Raw genomic sequence first — 22977 nt, forward strand, 5'->3', positions numbered from 1 at the left:
ACAATTTAACATAATGGATAGTAAATTTGTATCATTGCTTTTTGAGGGTTCAAGCCTTGATGTAGAATTAGTCCCTGTGTTTGCAAGCTAGGATGTCTTCTATTTCCACAGTCCACTGCTAACATTGGTGCCAGCTGTATCAACTGCATATGTAACTCTAGCATTTAAGTACTGAAATCTCTGTGGTTTGAAGTTTAGGTTCACTCCTACTATCTTGCAGGGACTTTCAAATACCTCACAAATTATTTATGTGTAATATTGTATATTGACATTTATCCTAATTAAAACATTTCAGACTGGACAAAGGGGAATGATTGATACAGATTGAAAAGCTTACTACGTAGGTTAAGAGTTACGTATTAGCATTAAACTAGCACTTAGCAGTCAGCAAACTGTCCCATTTAGCTGAATACCAACCTCAGATTAAGTTTAAAGAGAGTACAGATCTCCTGGTGGTTATGGTTTGTGTGTATTTAAAAGAAACTGAAGCAAAATAAAACAGTAAGTGTCTTGAATGAGGAAATCAGGGAAACTCCCTGTGGACCGAGGACTGACTGTGGATGCAAGCCCTGGCCACCCAAAAAAATACTCAACATAATCCAGCCGGCGATTACTTCACCATCACAACATCATTGGGAAAATAGTTTTGTTGTATAAGTAATTCGTAGGCGACAGGGTTTTTTCTCTGGGTCTACAGTACATGCACCATGCTTGACCTCCTTTGTTAGTTTTGTTGCACCTGATATGTCAGGACAAGTTCCAGCTTTAATCCTTTTGTGTAAATGGAGTCTGATGACCTCTGCAAATTCTTAGCATACCTCCCATTTTCAACCTGGTAAAAAGTCTAATCCGCCAAAGTATCTGGAAAACCACTGTGGACAGACCAGGGATGGAAAGCAACTGAGCTCTCAGTGGAACAGGCGGAAAAAAGCAATTTCTCCTTCATTAAGTCATTAAAAAAAAAAAGATCCGGTCAACCTTGTTATTAATAGAGTCTTACAATAGTAAGCTCAGGAAATTTTTAATCAGCATCAAAGCTCAAGGTTTCAAAGAGCTTTGATAATCAATGGCTGTCTCATGCCTGAGAAAACCCTGAATTTTTTTTAAACTACAGACCTATTTTTTAAAAATATTTTTGTATCTAAATGTTGTTTGCACTTCATCCGGCCATCCCCTATTCAAGTAACAACTTCCTCTTTCACGTATGACCAGCTCATCAGAATTCTCCTCAAGTTGCCACATTTACGCCCCCCCCCCCCCGCACTGTCAAACCTATTCTTATCAATCATCATGCAAAGTACACAGTATTAATAGTCTCTGCCAGCAATTGTTCTCAGTTAAATATGTATGAATAGACATGAATGAAGGCTGTGTGTATGCATATTAGCAGACAGTGAGGCAACAGAGGCCATGTAGGTCAGTGATAGTGATTTCCATGTACTTGGCTCACGAAATTTGAGCGCCTGGTCTTTTATCTGAAAGGGTAACTGGGCCACAGCATCACAGTAGACAGGAGGGCTGTGATCCAGCTGGGCACCCGAATGTGTTGACAGTGGGAACAACAGTGGTGTCAGGAGGGTCATGAATCAAGAGTGTTTGAGGGAAGGAGGGTGAGGAAAGCTCTGCAAGAAAAGGTGGTGCACAAGGGTTTAATGGTTGAATACTGCTTAGGTCTGAAAGCACAAACTGTAAAAAAATAGACAATGGAGGTCAATCTGTCAACATGCAATCAAGGATACTTGTAGTCCAACAAAATATTAATTGGAATGAACATTAATATACAGTCATTGTAATTTTTTTTTTTAATCGTTTCTGTTATGTGTCCCACCCTGGAGGCTTTATTTAAAGCCAGCAAAGGCAAGGGGGAGTCAATACTGCATACCCCTCGATGTTGAACCATGAAGGAATAAAGCTCACATGTGGATGCTTGTGGGGACATGCATGGTGCTGATAGCTGCATCAACAGCAGCAGCAATGAGCGAAACCTGAACGCAGCATCAGTCAACCTTTGATCATCTGGCTGAACAAGTCAGCCGAAAAACGCCTCAAAACAAAACAATTCAGGCATTCACCTCTTTTTAACATGGTTTTTAAAATGCATTATTAATGGCAAAAGGAGATTTCACTTTAATAATAAGGTTAATGGCAGTTGGACAAGACATAAAAAGAGGTCTTTGAAATAAGTTGTAAGAAATCAGGGTCACCCTTTGTTTTAATGTGTTGGCAAAAGGATCCTGAGCGAGGGTGTGGGCTGTCCATTGGAAGGAGCTCTTCACCTCTAATGTATTTCCCTTTTACACATCTGCAGTAAAATGAAAAACAGTTAACTATTACATAGAAACGGCATGTCAATATCTGATTTGTTACCATGCTTCACAGGTGCGTGAGGGCTTACATATTAGACTTCATCCTCACTTTAGTTTCATTCAAATTAAACCAACGGTGTCTTTTATATCAAAACCTACTGACACTTAATAACAAGAAACATTTACAGTTAGAAACTATTGTTTAATAAAAACAGCTGAGTCTTCAAAGTTATAATGAGTCCTTCATATTTCTGTCTGTTAAACCTGATCAGCAGGCTCCTCCTAAAAAGGAAGGCTGAGGGCTTGCAACTACACAGGAAGCCACATTAATTAGTCTGACAGCGTCCTGCTCCTGGCTGAGTAAAGCCCCATTAGGATGGACAGTGGTGCTGCCATTGTGAGGAACACTCCCAATGTATATTCCGATGAATGGCAAATGACAGACTCCACGAAAACTACTGTAGTACAGAGATTTTAAAGGCTGGGTATGAATTATAGATTATGCAGTTTATTCATGTCAGCACAAGGATAAAATGAGTAAGAATAAAAAACAAAGTGTCCATTGTTAGTGTGTTTATTATGTTAGAATCATCTTGGTTCAACCTACAATTCTAACACTGATTACTGATTTTCACTATTGTGCACTTGACCCCTAATGTAATTTTGACAATGTTTAAATATTTGTATTTGCTTCAGTTGATAAGTTAGAAGATACCGAGAGGTGATAAATGACAACAAACTTCCAGCGATTATCATATAAAAACCCAAACAAGACACAAAGCAAGAAATAAATACAGACATTGTTCAAACATTCACATTTTCAGTATTCTTCTTGGAATAGTTGCACACAAAATATATTTGAAGCTGTAATCAAAAACCATTTCTTTTTTTTTGTTTTTGTTTTTGTTTTTCCTTTTGACATGAATCAATCTGCCCCCTCGGCAGGTCTGGTCAGGTTAAACGAATGGAGATGCCCCGGGGGGGGGTTGCCTTAAAGCCTTGAGGGAAAGCTCTGGTAGTTGGGCTCAGAGTTCAACCACTAACTCATGAGAAATTACATAATTAGTGCCTGAGTGCACAAATCAACACAATGGATAAAAAATTAGCCAACATTTCACTGCTCAGAAAGAAGGCCGGAGACTTAAGTCCAGGATGAGATCTTTCACAAAGACTTCCAAAAACTCAACCCAGGACTATAAAATAATTTCCTCCTCAGATATGACAGATGGCAAACAAACAAATGCAGCTGATGCAGATAAAATCTAAGTATGTTAGGCTCACATTGCTACAGCAATTTATATTATTTTTAGAATCATCATTATATTAGATTTATATAATTCATGGACAAAACAAAAAACAAATGGGAGGATCCAGTCAAGCACAACAAATCCCCTGAAGTGAACTAATATACAGCAAACACATGGGCTGGAATAACTTATAATAAATGATTAAAGTGAACATTAACCCACATTTACTGTACTGTATCTCCAACAGGGAACACATTCAGATAGTACAGGGGTATAACCATTAAAATCTTTTCAAGGACAATTTTTACCACAAAGCTACACAACATTACGCGACTACCAAATTTAGCAACTCAGAAATATTCACTCATTGTTTTCTTTAATCTTAAGGTAGGAGCTGTGTCAGAAATTGAGCACATTTGGTGAAAACAGATGGAATGCCTTAAAACAGCGACATGTTCACGCCACACCTACATTTGCAATGGTTGATCCTGTATATGTAGAAGTTTATCTGGAAAACAAACTCAAAATCCATTCCTTATGGTCACTGAAGTGGTCTTAAATGTTATGGCTGCAGACAGTTTGCAGAAAAACTTCAGAAGCAGCATGTTTTTCGTAAATGAAATGGTGCGAGCATGCATTATGGTACGTCTATGCATAGAGTAACTGCAGCATGCTTGAGCGTGAAAAATAAGTTTTAGTATTTATGTCCATCATTGTGTCATGAGGTGCATTCAACAAGTAACAGTTTGTGTTTTTTGATGTATAAAGACTGCGGATTAACAGATAGTTAGCATCCAGCGAACATTTGAACTTTAAATTGCTGAATACAGTAGCTCCACTACTGTAAGTACTGTACAGCTTGTTGAACACACCTAAACATTGGTATGTATGCTTTAAACAAAACATCAAGACATTCGGCACTTGGCTCCACCGTGGGAGTTCCTCTGTTGGAGTGTCCATCCCTATGGGCTGGTTGATACGTTTAGGGTCTGGTCTGTGCCTCGGCCTACCTCTTGGGTCTGTCAATGTCATCGATGGCTGCCAGAAGTTTCTGACGAGCCTTCTTGTTTATATGTGAGCCAAGGCAAACGTTCACCAAGTTGGCCAGCTGCTTCATGGAGTACTCCTGCACAGAAACATATAGTCAGTCAGAACAGCAGATATGCAGCCTCTCAGCAATCCTCCCTCTACCAGCCTGTTTCACTGTCTCACCCTGTGATTCTTGATGAACTGCTCCATGTCGTTCTCCGTCAGGTAATAAGCCTTGATGTAGGTCTCAACAAACTCTTTATCGGGGATTGGTCGCAGGTCGGTCAGCTTCTCCAGCTTCATGAGGAACTGTTGGAAGTCCAGCTGCATCAGCGCCCGGCCCTCATTGCTACATTTCTTCACATTAGCATAGCTGCAGAAGAGGACAATACAGTAAGGGGAAAAGAGGCGCTTAGCACTGCCCGAGGTGTTCAGGAATAGGTAAGCAGTGACTGGAAAGCCAGTCAATTCAGTGGAATTTTTCATTTCGATTCATCACAGTCGTCACAGGTGTTGGTCATATTTGTGTGGCCTAAGTGAAATTTTTCACACTGTACATCATTCTCCACCCTCGAATGCTCTGACCTGGCTAGCCAGCCAAATCTCACCATTCTCAACCACTCTGCATCTCATATCTCTACAAAGTTGGCCAGTCTCCAGACTTGGATTAATTCTGACTGCAGTGCATTACCTCATTGACTGCCTATTCTTATCTAAATTCAAGGTGAAAATGTCCAATACACATTTATCTTTAATCTAAGACAAGACTACTTTTACTCAGTTTAAGTTAACTGAACAATGATATTCAATTTAATAATGTGATGTTAAATGAATTACAGGTATTACCCCCAGGAATTATCCTGAATATAATAATTCTGTATATGAAGGAGAAACTCGTGTTGCAGTGGTTTAAATTCTTGTCTTCGTGATACACCCCTACGGTATTCCACTGTGAAATTTTTATGCATCCAAAATCGTCTGCATGATGCTTTTGAGCTTAAAGTTTAAGTGTAAGTAGAATAAATGCATGGAATGATATACCAAAAATTCTGTCAAAACCTGGCAGCAAAGTAAACAGAAAAATGTGTGGTTACCAGATGATGTGAGACACTCAGAATCCATTAGAGTATTAATGGAAATGGAAAGAGAGGAGGTATGTGAATATACTTACTATTTTAGTAAATGTACTTTTTGTATAATGAGTAATACATACAATAATTAAATCTGAATGTTGCGACTTCCTTTGAAGTCCGTATTATAGCATAGACAGAGCAGTCTATTAGTCTGTGCTTTTAACCTGTCATGCATCAATTTTATGCATAACACCTTGTTTGCCTTACACGCTATTTATAGTTTGTTTTATTTTATTTTGTATTTTTTGTCCCTGCATTTCTATGTTCCATGTTATACTGAATATATGTTTTTTCTTTTCTTTTTGACTTGTTTTGGGGATATTTGGAAAAGTGTGTCATGTGTATGTCGATTATAACAGAGTGATATCTAATTAAAATCGAAGGTTTAAGTATCAAACTGACCATTTTAACTAACAGCTGTTGAATTATCCATTTAAAGAACTGTAACTGCAAAGTAGCTGTACTGTAAAGATATGCAGGATTCCTTATGTGTGTATGTAAATGTCCTTTATTCAATATTAAGTCAGGTTAATCCACACAGCTTTCTGTGTCGTTTCAGTTTAACATGTGTGGGCCAGAGTACATGCATTCCAATGTGTGTGTGCGTGCGTGCGCGTGTGTTTAATGTGTCTGGCAGCAGAGGTTGTTGTCCACTGGCAGGTCAGTGTCTGTGACATCCCCAGTACATTAACACACTACACAAACAGGTCTGTAAACTCTCTGCCTCACACTTCAGCTTTTCTCCCTCCAGTTTCCATTTTGTGTTTCACCCTCCCTCTCTCTTATTCATCACCTCTCTCTGTCAACCTCGTTTTCTCTTTTTCTCTCTTGCTTGTCAGGTCGGCCAGAGTTTGGTGCCGAGTATTTGAGCTTCGGCTCAGAATGCTAACAGAGCCATTTTGTCGAGTCTGTAAAGGGGAGACGACCGTTGGACAGTGAAACGAATTAACAGACTAAGCGAAGCGGCTGTCTGCAACAACAGCTTAAATTTGCCAAGCATTGCAGCTGTAATGATCAATTTTTTTATTAGAAAGGGTTCAAAAGTTCTCTTAAGCAAAGGGAAGAGGAGTGCTCAGCAAATGTGTAGGGAGGCAAATGTTCCGTTTTCGCAGTGGCTGAGGGCAAGCCATCACCTATGCTTAATGTCCAATGTTCTGCCTTATTCTTAAAACACTTGTGAAGCTCTAAACCTTTTAACAAGCATTTGTTTTTAACTGAAACCATTTTCTGTGCCTGCCATTACAACCCCACCAATACTTTCACCGTGACATGTGCAAATTAGCAGCCCAGGATGTCAATATCAGCCAATTTCTTGTTCCCAATAAAATGTGTTTAAACTAATGACAAACTGTCAGCTTCTCGCTTCATCACCATCCAGCCACTGTGTTGCTGTGCGCCTGGTCTGGCTGTTCAGAAGGGATCACAGATTCTGAGTAAAGACAGTGGGGATACATGTGCCGAGAAAAAATAAACACACACACTGACATTCTGTTACTAATAAAAGCCCATCTCTCTGGCTTTCAAGGGAGAAAGTGGTGAAATGAACTACAGGGGATTTGTTGAGAGGGTTGCCAGCATGAATAGGACAGCAGGAATTTAGAGTGGTTTTCTTGAGAGATGACTCCAAAGGAACCAGGCAACTGAGTCTGCAGGTTTCTTATGTACTGTATTTAATTTCCGTTGTTCTTCACAGTGCTTGACAACATGCTTTGGAAAGAATTTTTCTTTTTTAATTTATGAAGTGCAGATGTTCGATCTGTGGGATAACAACACGGAGCAAAAATAAAGAAAGATGTAAAGAGAAGAAAAAAAGGTACTTTTCTCATGGGTAAGTATCTCTGTAGGCTTTCCTGTAAAGATGTGATAGATGAGACTGGGGAACCTCAAATCACTAGGATGCAATAACTCACATGTGTTGTTTGGTATCTGTACATGACACAAGCTTAGGGACACTATTTATGGCTGTAACCTGTAACCTATTGTACAGATCTGCATTGCATTTAGGTTGGCTACATTACTGTTTTGAATAATTGATCAAATTTATGCAAATGTCCTCCCTCCTTTCAGTGCAGAATAATACAGTATCAACCTGAAAAGCCTTGAATAGCTGTTGAGATACAAAAAACCTTTCTGCTGACAGAGGCTTTTACCATACTGACAAACTAAAAATAATTGTTGCATCCATTGCTTTAAAAATGCGGATTTAAAAAAAAAAAAAAAAAAAAAAAAATTCTATATTTATGAAAAAATGCATTTAACCAGGTAGGAACTGCTATTCAACACATTCAATTTCCACATAATACCAATTAAAACATATTTGGGCAGAAATACAGTAAAATTGCATTCATACCGTTGATGTTTACAGTACATTTAATTTGTTTGGGTAGATGACAACAGCCAGACTCAACCTTGTACACTATGCGTATGTTAAGCGATGGATCTTCCTTCAAAATCAACCAAGGGCAAACTGGAGCTTGGACTTGTGCTCTCAGGCTTTAAGTGCTCTTAACCGGAATAAACAGAAATACACAAAGTCTACAGAGAGGTCCATCATGCTAAAGTAAAGTGACAGGACCTGCAATAAGACTTGTCTCAGCTTCTGCTGCCTCAACATCCTCCTAAATTCTCTTGACAGGTTATAAAGACTCCATCCAATAACTGAGTGGCTTGTGAGTCCATGTGACTTTTGCTAACAAGCTGTAGTTTGCTCATAACAGTGTGAAAAGTCAATATACTCTTCTCTGTAGGTAATACAGAGAATTACCTTTTCATCAAGTATTGAATGGATATTGTGTTTGCAAACATGAAACCTTACCAAAGCCAACTTCAATTCTTATTTTCATCTAAATGGACAATTTTGTAAGGTGTACAATTGTAGCTCTGTCTCACAAAGATTTTTTGAGTCACTTTTAGATATGGAAAATGAAGGGGGAAAACATTATGAGCAATAAGAAGTTTTTCTGCTTAAGGTTGAACAATAATTCATAGTATGTGCTTTAAAAAAAGCTCTGGCCACAACTTCACCAGAATGAAACCATGCTGAACACATTCCCTTGACACTGAAGGTGGAAGGTGTTTTATGACTTCCTTACCCCTCAACAAGAGTCCTGTTGGCCAGACGGATGCAGTGCTCCCACAGGACGTTGGACACAGGCAATGGGATGCGCACATGTCTGGAAACATCCCCCAGGCGCTTGTTAAATTGCTCAAACTCCTGAGTAGATGGAGGAGAAAGCACAGGTGCACACATTCAAGAGTTAACTTGAGTATTATAAAACATATAATACTGTTGAAATTATTACATTTCAACAGTATTATAGACGGTCAGAAAACACAAACTGCCACTTGTTGAATGCACCTCCTGACACAATGATGGACATAAATACTAAGACTCTGTTTCACGCTCAAGCATGCTGCAGGTACGCTATGCATAGACGTACCATAATGCAAATCCACCTGTTGAAATATATTAGGTTCAACAAGTGGATTTCTTTTATATAGTCAGATTCATTGCTGATATTTAGATAAAGATAAATTAAACTTGTATATTTAGACACAGCCCCAATTTAAGGTACATTTGACAAATACAAAACCTACAAGCGCTATAGAATGGATTTATGAACACTTCCTTACACGGCTACAGCCAAAAACAGGTCTAAACAGGAAATAGGACCTATACAACTTTGGTTCCCAACTGGAAGACAAACAAAATTAAAGTCTCCATGAACAACAGTATTCTTCCTCTGATTCTCTCTCAGCTACTCTATGTTCTTGGATGAGGGCCAACACCAGTTGCCCCAGTCTTAACTTGTAGAAGCGAACGGTGTTATACAACGACCTGATGCTGTGAATTGTACAACCCAATTATTTACAGTCCGTGAACAGTGAACTGCATTAGCGGTTTGTATCATACTCTTTTTATAAATACTTTGGTCATTTGACATACAGTGCATACTCTAAATAGTGGTATAAGTGAATCAGATCAATGAAAGATTTTTTTTTCCCCCTGGAGTAAGCAGCCTACAGCATGTCTGGGTTTAATGATTTTGCAGTCTGGACTGATGGAGACAAAATGTCCAAATGTAATGAAAAGACAAGGGCAGGAAGAATTAATCCACCAAGCCACAAATCAGGTGTTACAAACAAATCATTGTGTGCTGCTAAATACCGTACTCTGGTTTGGGAACACCCCAACTGCACTCATTTGTTAACTTTTTGACGTGCATGCAACCTGTTACAGTATGTTCATAGTCGGCCTATAGGCACTTGTAATACATACTAGTGGTGACCTTTAACTCATTGCTGTATCTGAAGTGTTTAATTATGGATGAAAGTATGCAATTATGATATGCCGCTGTATTACAGGGAAAAATTGCAGCCCATAAGGACTGTTTATAAATGTGATGGATGTGTCCCAAGTGAAGCTTGTTATTTTCCAGTGTATATTAGTAAAACATATTCTCCTGATGACTTGAATTCAGACTGCATCATATCTGATGAAAACGAACCTGAATTTTAAGGCATACATTCCCATTAATTTTGCACCCAAGAATGTAATGTTATTCATTCACAAACAGTCTCACAATAGTTTCTTATTTAAGCATTTTGTCAATGAAGTAATTCTGAGGCTGCTGCATTTCCTTACCACTTTATATGCAAATCAATGCCATTGTTCAATGTTAGTGATCAACCTGAATTCATGAATAAAATATTTTCCTGTGTGCAGTACAACAAAACGTAGCACACTCGTTCCAATCAGTGCACAGAACACAATCCATATGTATTATGGTTGTCTGACAAGTTGGCAGAGAAGACTATTAGCGCTTGATGGGGAAAAGTACATGTTAGTTGTAATATGCACCATGTCAGTCCATCAGCTGGACCATTTCGACACGGTACGGCATTTAAACCTGGCCAGTGAGACAGAAATTTTCCCATCAGGCAATTGAGCTCATAAACTATTTTATTTAAGCTTAACTACAGAGCTGCCAGAGCCAGACAAAAATCTATGGGGCATTCAGAGCCATTTATTATAAGCATATAACTTTCAATTGTGAACTGATGCTTGCATACTTATTTATGTTTATGTATTTTTTTTTTCCGGGGATTTCAACAACATCTGTGATTTAACTTGTGATCTAATCACCAGATTTCTTAGTCATGCTGATGCATATATGGGGATTTGTCTTGGTTTGGTGCTGCTCCGTTTAGGATTTCACACCACAGCGAACCCTGTGAGACAGAGACAGAAAGCGACCTTTCTGTCTCTGAATGTCAGATGCGAGAAAACTAGTGCCGTGTGTCCTGCCATCCCATGCAAAATTTATTATGGGATAAGTAGCCAGCATGCATAAGGACGAACATTTATCGGAAAACTTCCAGTTCGAAAAATACTCCAGGGACTGATGAGTTTAAAAATCTTTAACAACGCTGAAACTTCAGTGGAAATCTGCATTCAACTCTCAACAGCTCACCAATGTACTAAATTATTCACCTACTCCAAAAATAACTGATTTTAAAGGTCCTTGAATGAATTTAAACACATGAGGAATGACAAGGAACTTAAGGTTTCTTGACTTTAATTGGAATAAAGGCTAATAGTTTATGTAAATGACCAAGATGTTAAAAGGATAACTCAGATTGCATTTCACAAGTGAAACAAAACACTATGTGAGGAAAATCCCTGGAACATAAAAGCAAATCTATTACAGCTGCCTTTTGTGTGTTCTACTTTTGGGTAGTGTGGATATTGCATGACAGTGAGAGAATGCAGTGGTCACCTAGTATTTGTTTAGGATAAAAGAATTAATATGGGGCCAATTCCTGAACTTTTCTTGAATGTAAAATACACTAGAACAGAAAAAGGTTTTTAATAGTGATACCAGTAGTCTTGGTATCATCATTTATATTCAACTGACAGAGTATCTTAGTGGCATAAATGACGCAACAATCTAAATGGGGAGATGTTTGCATATTATCTCTATGAAACGTGAGAAAAAGCTGCCTTTGAACTGATGCTTAATGCAGCACAAATAAGGACTAAATATGCAGCACTGTGACTAATTAACATTGGTCTTGAAAACTTCATCATGTGTAATGTGACAAAGTTGGGACTCTTTAAAGCTTCACTGATCAATATTTCATATTACCAAAGGATCAAATCACTACATGTAATGTGAAAGAAGATGTCTGTATAGATGAACATGCAGCAAATTATTTCCGACTCTGTAGCTCCCCAAAACTTTAAAGAGTGCTTTAACGCCCTTCATCTCATTGTTTTGGTTTACCGAACCGCAACTTATTTTGACTTATTCTCACCACCACATTAGATGAATGTCCGTTAAAAATATTAGTTAATGCTGCTGTAATAATCTGATTGGCATCATTTAAGATCCAAAAATCTTGTATCCATCCACTGCTTGTGTGCCTATTCATCAACCGCTAAAATGTCAAGTATAACACATCACAGGTTAGATCAATAGTCACCTATGCACTTCTTATGAAACGTTACCTTTAACAGGACATCCACATATACATTGTGCTGTGACATTATCTCCCTAATGTCCCATTTAACGCCGGTCATCATGAGTAACATTTGTTCGTAGTCGATGGCCTTGGCTGCCACAATCCAGTAAATTGGTTTCCGCAGTTCACTGGCTGTAGACACTGTCTGAGAGTAAGAAAGGCAGAATACATGTATGTGTGTTACATTCAATGCGTTTCTGAATGTTATGTAAGTAGTAAACAGAAGCAGACATGAAGTCAAGGTCTCTTCTGAGATGAACATGTTGTGCAGGTAACATAACATCATCAGTTGCACAATACAAAATTGCAATACCATTGCCAAGAGTGAAATCATGGGAAATGACATTCATTTGATGTTTGGGGAAAACAGACCTGTCTGTATACCTGAACATTTCAAATGTCAAGTGGACAAAAAAAAAAAAAAAAAAAAAAAAGAAGAAAAAACAGGGAAGGAGCTGCGGCGACAAACAATTTTCTCCTTTGTTGATGGAGAACAGGACTAAATGCTGGGTTGCAGTTACATAGTAATTTTCTCTAAGGGGAAATATGCTTCCAAAAAAAAAAAACAACAACAACTAAATGGCAGAATAATGGTTACAAATAAAAGAGGGAATGCATCTGGAATGTGGTTGGAGGGAGCCCGTCAATTGAAAGACACTGTACAGTATGTTTTAATTACTGTAGAATGTGTGTCCCTTTTAAATTGATCTATCCCTTTTAAAACTGTCTGTCTGATAGTATCATAGGATTAAGTATTATTCATGATATCAGATTAAAATCAATGAAAACTTGGTATCACCCAACTTGGTCAGGACTGTGATTAATGGTAACTGTAGTTACTCAGACACGACTTTAGAGATAAGGTGAAAGTGTATCAAGTCTACAATACCTGGGAGTAAAACTGTTGCAGGAAAGGCTTCTTGGCTGCAGGCATCATTGTGTCCAGGTGGGACTGGAGGGACTCAAATTGTTCAGCAAGAAACACACTGTGAGGTTAAAAAACAACAAAAGCCAGCCATTTAATTCAGCACAGTGGTGGCATAATATGGTCTGAAAATTTATCATAACATAACCAAAAACAATTACCATTTCTTGTTTTTTTTATTATTCAAGAGTGACACATCTATTTCCAAAGGCTTATATTACTTTTGATTGAATTTTGAATTGATGACCACCTCACTTGCGACCACTGAATGTTTTCTATGAATTGCAAATGTTGCACTTGTCCTAAAAATGTTCTTTCAATACAGTTACTTGTCCTTTTTAAACAGCTACACCATCCTCTGCAGTTGCAGCAATCTAATTTCTCCCCTGTGATCATTACAGTTTAATGGATCTGTGCTCATTGTTCTGAAAACTACTTAGGAACAAAAACCTGCTTCGAAATCTTCAAGTCTCACCTCGCAAGGAAAAGTAACACTTATCACCAACCAATCAGGCAGCAGTTTTTACAGTGAATGGATTTAAAGACCAAGTGAAGCAGCAGACAGAAAAATACAGGACAAAAAAAAAAATCAATGCGAACAGACCACATACCCTCATTCCTCTGTGAATCCAACTCTGAAAAAAAGACCTACTGACTCGGACTGATCGATGACTCTGAAGTGTTGCACTACATAAAAACTGAGGGAGCAGGTTTGAGTGGGCTGAAGTTCACAGTTGAGTTCAATGAGGACGACTGCTGCAGTACAGTGCCGCTAACACTGCGACTTCCTTACAGCTCCAGGTCAACAAAAGCACAACTGATTGGACAATGCAATTTGCGAGAAGAAAACAAATCAACAAGATTTATCTGCCGATGAAAGTAAGAGTAACAACACTTTTAACGCTGATACCAATATCAATTTTTGGGAGTTTTAAAAAAATGTAATCGTGATATATTTGTCCATAGTCTGTTCTTTTCCACATAACATGACACTTAAGAACAATGACCACAATATAAACTGATAGGGCCATTTTACACCGAGAGAAGGTTCTTTCTGCTGGAAAAAAATGTGTAATGGTGACACTGTTTCTAAATTACTCCAAACATATCTTTTACATTTTCTGTGCTGCAATTTATTCCTCATTGACTGACATACAAATATAAAATTACATTTCTACTAAGGTAATAGCGGTCGATATATCAGCTTGACAAATTTTATCTGAATTAGAAAATGTATCTATATTTTGAATATTAGAATCAGGGAAAAACAGATTCTATAAATATGACTAGTAGTAGTTGTTAAATTCAGTCATTCTGGTGCATGATCAGCTCTCACATTTGTCTTTACACTTTCTATGACCAGAAATATTTTATGAGCCATTCTCATCACAGAAACCTCCTCGAAATGATTCTGATCAGTGTTGTCTTGAGGCAAAAAATAAATTTTAGAAGCGTGGGAAACTAAAGGATTATGTTTTTCCCCTTTAAACTGTGTGTTTTTCAGGGAAGAGCCATAGGTATGGTGTATGCGATTTCCAAATAAATCACTGCATGGCCGATTTATCCAATAGTTTATATACTATATTTCAATTCAAGATCTGGCTACATTGATTCTGCCTCTGTAAGGATGCTGCACATCAGTGTATAGAAGCCTAACAGAAATCTTTCTAGTAAAAGTAATAATTAATATGAATTAATAATAAGTGCTGTCTGTTTAAGAACTGAATCTGAAAGCACTACATTAAACACAGCCAGCACCCCATAAATGAGCCCAGTGCACAGCTGTTCTTTTCATGGAGCAGAGAAAATCACATTAAGGTTGGTTGGAACAGCTTGTGTTTACCTTGGCAACATGGTGCAGTGTGGAGAAAAAAAGCACACCCTGTAGTTCACACTTATCAGATCAAGCTTGTATAAATACGACACCTGAACAATGGCCAGAAGGGCAAACAAAAGCAAAAGGGCCACTCCACAGAGCTCTTATCTTTAATTTAAGCTCAGGGCTCCTTAACGGTGAAAAACTCTGAGCAGCTGGGTTTTTTTTTCAAGATGATGTTAAAGTGGCATCTGCTGACGATATCAAAGGTTCTCACAATACACACTAAAGTTAGCTGCCCTTTTTAATGATAACCTTTCTGACCAAATAACTTTTCATGCAGTTCTGCCCAAAAAAACTCTCTCCTTTGTCTGTCTCCTTTCTCCACAGTGAATCTTTTCATTTAAAACTTTACCCAAGAAATATTGTTATCTCTGCAATTTAGCTCTTTTATTTTCATGATTCTTCTGAGCTTGTTGCCTGCCATCGATACATGTAACATTTTTTTTGAGAGTGTAAGCCTGTTCAGCATTTTCGTAGCCGTGTCATCTGTGGGCCCCCTGGTTTACAGACTTTCATTATGAAGCAGTTGTACACTGCAGACCTCTCAGGGTCCAAGAGTTTCGTCAGCGCTGATGACAGTTTGACCTAATTATGTATAAGGGTGCTTTCATGTATTGGACAATGAGGCAGGGAGGAGAATAACTAAAGAGGCAAGACTGAGGAGCGAGAGGAGAAAATTAATCAGTAAGACTGACTGTGAGAGTTTAACACAAATAGTAAATTATAGGGAGAAAGCTAGGAATTCTATTAAGGGGTAAAAGTCTCTGTCTCTCCTGCTATTTCAATAATCCTTGTTTTTTCTTTTCAATTTAACAAGCTTTATTGATGTGACTGCTGAAAAACATCGTCAAACATAAACACACACTTCACATAGTGCAAATCTTTGATGGCCAGGCTGTGTAACACTGTCTGATGAAATTATGACCACCTTGAGGCGAGACACTGAGCGAGAACCAGCCTCGTTAACTTGATCAGAGAAAATGCTTTGATGAACATAACCAACAACTTACGTCACTCTGGCCGGACACACAAGTGATCACCAGTACTGCTTTGTGTTGTCTGCTGGTGTAATTATAGTGCTTACTTTATAGTTACTTGAATTATTGCATGGTTTATGTTAACTTAACGTGCGGAGTAATTTTTCAAGTAGCATCATTGCAAAGTAATTATTTGTGGTTTTACTGCAGTGTTGTGTAGTGAGTACTTACAGAGACTCAGTAGCCACCACCCTCTGTGCTAGGCCGTAAAGAGTCCCACTGCTGGTGAGGACCACCAGTTGGCTGAGATGGGGGCTGGGCACCTTCTCCTTCCTGTCCTCTGCTGGGCCTAGGACTCCTGCGTTCTCCCCTACTGCTTCCTGGAAGACACAGAGGTGGACAGAATACATATATATACATATACTGTATATTTGCCTTTTCTGTTAAGTAAAGGAGGTGCAAATGCTCCACTTTGAGGTCACATTGGTTAAGATATTGGGAAAATTGTAATTATTTTGAAGCTATCAGTGTTAACCATGAAGCTTTGTTATGTTTTCTGAATCAGAGCTGCTGTGTAAGAGCATTGTCTTACAGTTGCTTTCTACGGTTAACCTGACAAAACAAACTTTTCCCTTGCAAAATGAAGACACAATGTGGGTGTACGCTGATAGGTAAGCATAATCTGAAATTCTATCAACCTTGTGGAACTCAGTCACATCCAAAGCACACACACTTTAGAATTCTGCTGACTAAGCACCCCTCAGCTGCTAGCATTTATCTTCCTTTTGATATATTCCACTACACCTCTCCATCCAACAAACCTTTTATCCCTTTATGTGAAAAACAACTTAAAACGAAAAAGAAAAGTTTCTACGTTAATCCCTTCCCATCAATGACAATATTCTGTATCTGCATACAAAGCCACTGAGATTCCATACAGAACGGCAGATCATAGTATTTTCTATAAAGCATGTCCGGATTGCATGATGTATCACACGGCATGTCGAGCTTTGTGCACTGCAGCTGCAAGCCCCCCTGAAGCAGCCTCTGGCAGATCAATAGCAATCATGCAGGTAATGAACGAATGGGTGCTATTAATGCTGTACTGTATCATCCACTTGCATACCCCACTCCTGTGCAATTTGAGTCTAATATTGTGTATGAGCACCATTATTCCAGATGACCAGTAGACAGTTTTTCTTACTGCACCAAGTAGAAACAAGCTATTTTAGAATAAGGACATTTTTAAAATAAATGGCTACATTACCTCTAATCCATCCAAAAATCTGAGAGTAAGAATTCATAAAACACAAAAGCTTGTGTCATAACAGGCCTACATATCTCCAGTTTTCATCACTAAAAACTAGAAAGAAAGTTAATTTGTAGAAAGAAGACGAAACAGTGTTGTTCAACAGGCAGTGACGTGCAAAGTTGTAAGACAGTGACATCTCGCATTCCTCCAGCAGCCAACTATTCACTGAAATAAGATATTTACAGCCCAGCATACAGAACAAAAATGCACAGTATGCAGCTCCTCGGATAATTTATGGTTCAGACCTGCTAGAACAATACCATCTTCTTGTATGTGAAAAAACCAACCTTTCTAAAACCTCTACCTTATCTCTCTGCATTCCATCAAACCTCAATCAAACCTTCAGTGCTGCAGAACCCGTTTTTAGTCTGAAATAAAATGTTATCACATTCAGAAGATTACCTTTTGAATTATACTACTTTTACAGTGCAGGGAATCTAATGGCTTCCCTATGGATGGTGCAATATATCTCTCCCAAGAGCAGCTCTCTGCAAGTATAAATGCTGTTACTAATTAAAGGTCAGAAACATTAATAAAATAAGACATTAAATGGAATGAAACACTACCACCAAGTGAAAGGAAAGCACAAAAAGCATGCCCTGATCCTTAGTGTGCTGCAGACTTTCACTCCTTTGGCAAGAGGCTGTGGAGAATTCACAGCAGAAACTCTCCTCTACACCAAAACACCCACACCTTGGGCTGTATACAGCTTAACTTGCTGAAAGTGCAGTTATTCTAAACTCAGGGCAAAGTGAGAACAACTTTGCCTCCAAACTACAGTTGCACTTTTTTGTTTAATCGGCTTGATCATTTAATCACAGAGCTGTACTGTGCTTAATTTGACGCTTTTTAGGATTTACATATGCAGCTCATGTTTTCAAGTATACATTAGTTTATACTGGTAAATGTGCTGCGGCATCCTGAGCTTCACTGAGGCAATACCCCTCTCACTGATAATGCGATAACATCCTGAAGCTTGAAATTGTTAAGATTATTATTAAGATTGTTATGTTACAAAAAAAACCACTGCATGCAGGAAATGTGTTTTTGTTCTGAACTTTCTTAAATAAATAAATAAATAAAAATACCACTCAGATGAGATTAAAAGATTAATAGTAAATTTACTATTTCCCATATTTCTCGACATTTTTATTCTGCTAGTTTTATCCTTCAGTTATAATTTATAAATCTGTTAACATCTTACATACTGACTGATGAAATCCATTTCACTGTGAAGGGTTGAAGCCACTGAAACAGGGACAGTCCTCAACCTTTCAAACGCTGCAAATAAACATGACAAACGTGCAGTGGTTATGGAGTTAATCCAGAAAGGCCATTAGTACCCACTTCTGAATGCAACAAATGATTTAAGATTTGGAGCATGATAAAAAAAAAAAAAAACTGTCGCAGCACCGGCTCATGGCCATTTTTATGGGTGACATGCTGGAGCAACAGAGACTTGCACACAAACAAGCAAATATGCACAATATGTTGTGAAAAACAGCAGATAATGGATAAGGAAATAAGTTGGTATGTTTGTAATTGTTTGGTAAAAAATACTCAAAGTATTGGAAGGGTGGTACCTTAACTCATCTTTCTAAAAGGCAAAATAGCTCATAACTCTCTGAATTCAGCAACGTCTTGGACTGGTTTCTTCTTTTAGATCTCCTCCTGCTGGGAACACTGTGCTTGCAGGGGCTAGAAAAAGTGTACTCAGGAATTCATTTGTAAAACGGCCTCCAATGCACCTCCACATGAAGAGTTACTCAGTTGAAAACCAACTGTCGGTATGGGAGATACATTTTATGAACATTTTTTCTCACCCTAGATGCCTCTACTGTGTGGCCACCACTGCTGCTGATTTCTGGTCAGTCTCTTCTCTTTCTAACCTTATTGTGTGATCCCTCATATTCTGCTGCATTATAGTAACTTCTATCATTGGGTTGCATTTTGAAAGTCATGCTGGCTGTTGTAAATTCTCCTCTCAATGAATCAGATCAATTCAGCTTCAGTTGCATTAGTTTGACATTACAGCAAAGTATCGTTTGGTCTATTTTTAATCAATCCACAGGAGGCTTGACCTTTCATTGACTGTGCGCCTGCAGCATAAACACTTTATGCTAAAAAGAAAAAGAGGGCTTCTGAAAGACTGTTGGGAGAAAAGTCGTGTCCCATTTTTAACTGCCTACAACTCTGCAAAATCCTTCAGGTAAATACAATGGTATAAAAAAAGGACGAAAACCAAACAACATCCATGACATTTAGGATTTTTCCAATCCTGAAGTGAGAAAGTGAGTGCAAACACAATATTAGATAAACCTTAACAGAGTTTTATCTCTTCACCTGTTTGGGTTGACTCTCACACTAAATGTGATACTACGTCGGTCTTGAGTACCAACTTCATGTTTATTAGTTCATTAGATGCTTGAGCTACTATCATTATATGCTCAAAATGGCAAACATGAATTGATGGAATTGCATTAACATAATTTCCCCTTTCTCCTATTGTTGCCCTTTGAAGGTTCTGAATATTTAAAGGATTTTTGGGGATAAACATGAAAATCATGTCTGATAATTGGGAAGACATCTAGCCTGTTAATATAATGCATACAAATACCCAAATACAATTTAAATGCTTCTGCCTGTTTTAATCTGCAAATAAATGTAGAGGAGGCTGAGATTATAAAGTTTATTTCTTCCCATAAATAAAAAACAAATTAGAGATTAAACTTCTTTGCTCAATTGTCGTCTACATCCTTTGGTAATTATGACTCAAACACAGTATGGTCTATAGTCTCATAAATGCAACAAAATGCAGCTGCTGAAATCCTAAGATTCATCACTGAAACACGTAAATATTTAACTTTATGTTTTAAGCTTCTAAAAACAGCTTCACATGTAAAGATATCAATGCTTCGGTCATCATTATGGACCTACTTTAATCAACTGCAGGGTAAATTGTTTATTTGATATCCTCAAAGATATGACCGCAGAAGGAATTATGATTTGACTTTTATGATGACACTCCATCAAAATGACAAATGACTGCAGCAAGATAAAAGTAAAGTATCTCCATGTGTCAGCTGCATTTCCAAGTGCCTGCAAAAGAATGTCATACTGGACAAATTCAGCATCAGAAATAGATTTTTCAAAGTCATACAAGGAGCAGGGGATGAAGCAAAACTTTCCATATAGCATGACTTAAGGTGAAGAGGTCATACTTCGGTTGATTTACATCTTGCAGCTGCTGAAGATATTTAGGAGGAGTTTAAACCTGAACAGCAGTTTCTCTGCTGTCCCACTGAGATAAATAGTAAAGTTCCTTTTCCATAATGATAAACTGATCATTTTTGGTCAGTGGTGATTTTCAATGTTTGCTGTAAGATGATTAGTACCAGAATGACCACTGAACAATTTTGATAAAATTTCTGGCATAGTGAGTATTTATAAATGTTTCTACAGTATCTATCTGTGACTATACTGTGTAGCGTAGTAGTGTAAATAGATATTCTAATAAACCACAGAAAATCTAATTTGGTGAAAATATTAGAGCTAAAACAATGGATTGATTCATCCAAACTCAATCCAAAGTAAAATAACACTCAACTATTCTGATAATTTCATTATCTTTTCAATAATTTTTCAGGCAAAAATAGTGGGAAATCCCAAACATTCTCTGGTTTCACCTTCTCAAACGAGAGGATGTACTGCTTTTCTCTTTTTTATATCAGAGTAAACTGAATATCTTTGGGTTTTGAACTTTTGGTTGAACAAACAAAACATTTTAAGACATCCACTTGGACTCTGGGAAGTTGTGATGCCATTTTCTTCACTATTTTTTATTGACATTTCAGTGACTACATGTTTAAGATGGACAAGTTGAGGTTTTGGTCATCATCAGTCGATATTAAATCCCTTCCAGAATCAATTCATTGTTAATAGTTTCCTGTTCACAATGAGAAGAAGAAAAGAATAAAAGAAATCAAAGTTCTGACAAATGCAGAATTAACATAAATCCGTTTTAGTGGTTACGAGATGCTGCACTGAGTTTATTATGACAACCATGTGAATTATTTCCTCTGTGAAAAAAATACATCATGTGCATCCAAGGATGATAAAACAGTTCTCCAACGAACTGCTCTCAAATTGCATTTGTTGTATTTGCCAGAGCAGGCTCAGTGTCAGAGTCAAATGCTGAGAACACACTTACTAAGCAGATATTCACAAATCACATTTCTGAGGACATTTTTAGCCAGAGGCAGCTTCCTTTCTATACGACTGACATCAATTTGGGAGGTTATGAGAAGTTAAATACCGAATGCTTGTTTTCATTTCACATTTAAGACATTCACTGCAGTGCACTAACTTAAATGATGAACAAATTCTGACTGAGTTTAACACCAACAAAGAACCTGGGGCACTGAGTGACCCCTGCAAAAACAGAAGACAAAATGAAATCATCAAACAATAACCAGTGTGGTGAGCCATGGCAAACAATGACAGACAAATTGCTGTATGGAAAGTAATAATATTCCCCTAAGTCACCATGACTACTATACGCATGTCATCTACTATTAAGCTGCCTCCACATCACTGAACTGAAGAGGTACAAATTTTCTCTTTATCGCTTACTGACTCATGTGTCATCACTCACCAAAAAATTGATAGTTTTTCAAAAATAAAATAGAACAGCTCATGACGCTTTCTTAACTATCTGATAGTAATAACCCAATTGATTTAGTTACAAAAAGAACAAAAAGAATAATCATAGTCTGTAATCAAATTATGACTCAAAAAAGTTGAAAAAAAGCATTTACAGACTCTTTGTATTAACCTGCATTTCATGAAAAACATGGATTGGTTTGGGAAATTTTGAAAGGCCGGTTACCCTAAAGACCAACAGCCACTTTAGCAAGGGAGGCCAAAAGTTAATTTCAAGCCCTTCAGGTAATAAACAAGGTTGGCATCTTCCACGGAGGATGCACTGCAGGGCACAATTTGTTCAACAGCGGCACAGAGGAACAAAAAGCAGTCCACTGATAAAAGATCCTGAATCAAGTTATTGAAATTTGTAGTTGGTGACCACAGTTACAAAACACAGAGCATATCCTTTAAAAATACAGCTGCATTGCTATCCACATCTCGCCTGTAATTGCTTTTTTAGAGACTTATGATAGGCTTTCTTTAAATTAGCGCCATTCAATTAATCTATTGGGGGGGGCGCATTTGCACGTGCCTATTGTGGATAATCCTGGGATCTTTGACAGGTGACTAGCTATAGAAAGCTACAGACAAGTGTGCTTGTCAAGCTTTCCTTGATTCAGCTTCCACTATTCTGAGATCAGTTATGATATTGCCAGATTATTATATGAGTATTTCAACAGTGTTTTTTTCCTAAGCATTATGAGGTAGCAAACAAGCAGAGTACCTTAGGAGTTATGGTGTTTTGTGAAGCAGCTTTTAACAACTCCTTTTGCAAGGAAAGATTTCGCAGACACATTCATTCATTCATATTTACAGTTGACCCGGTAAGATAATACCTTTACTAACATCCAGTAGTTGAGGAAGAGCAGTTTGCCAAAACATCAACTTCACTGTCTTTAAGGACCTTTGTATTCTGAGGGAATGCAAAAGGGAAAACAAG

General features: G+C 37.9%; 1 protein-coding gene across 4 annotated transcripts in view; it reads right to left on the reverse strand.

Annotated features, from left to right (window-relative positions):
• Positions 1-3190: 3190 nt before the first annotated feature.
• Positions 3191-22977, reverse strand: part of vps50 (VPS50 EARP/GARPII complex subunit) — a 97517-nt gene continuing 77730 nt past the window's right edge. For 3 of the 4 annotated variants that reach the window (XM_040122249.1, XM_040122250.1, XM_040122247.1), the window contains 6 exons: positions 16253-16401; positions 13130-13226; positions 12227-12385; positions 8808-8929; positions 4766-4955; positions 3191-4679 (listed from right to left, as the gene is read on the reverse strand). In XM_040122249.1, the coding sequence (XP_039978183.1) occupies positions 4560-4679; positions 4766-4955; positions 8808-8929; positions 12227-12385; positions 13130-13226; positions 16253-16401 (837 nt within the window). In that variant the 3' untranslated portion in view covers positions 3191-4559. The remainder of the gene's footprint in view (positions 4680-4765; positions 4956-8807; positions 8930-12226; positions 12386-13129; positions 13227-16252; positions 16402-22977) is intronic. The other variant, XM_040122248.1, reaches the window with a different exon arrangement.

Source organism: Xiphias gladius, chromosome 24 (genome assembly GCF_016859285.1).
Source record: "Xiphias gladius isolate SHS-SW01 ecotype Sanya breed wild chromosome 24, ASM1685928v1, whole genome shotgun sequence".
NCBI classification, from domain to species: Eukaryota; Metazoa; Chordata; class Actinopteri; order Istiophoriformes; family Xiphiidae; genus Xiphias; species Xiphias gladius.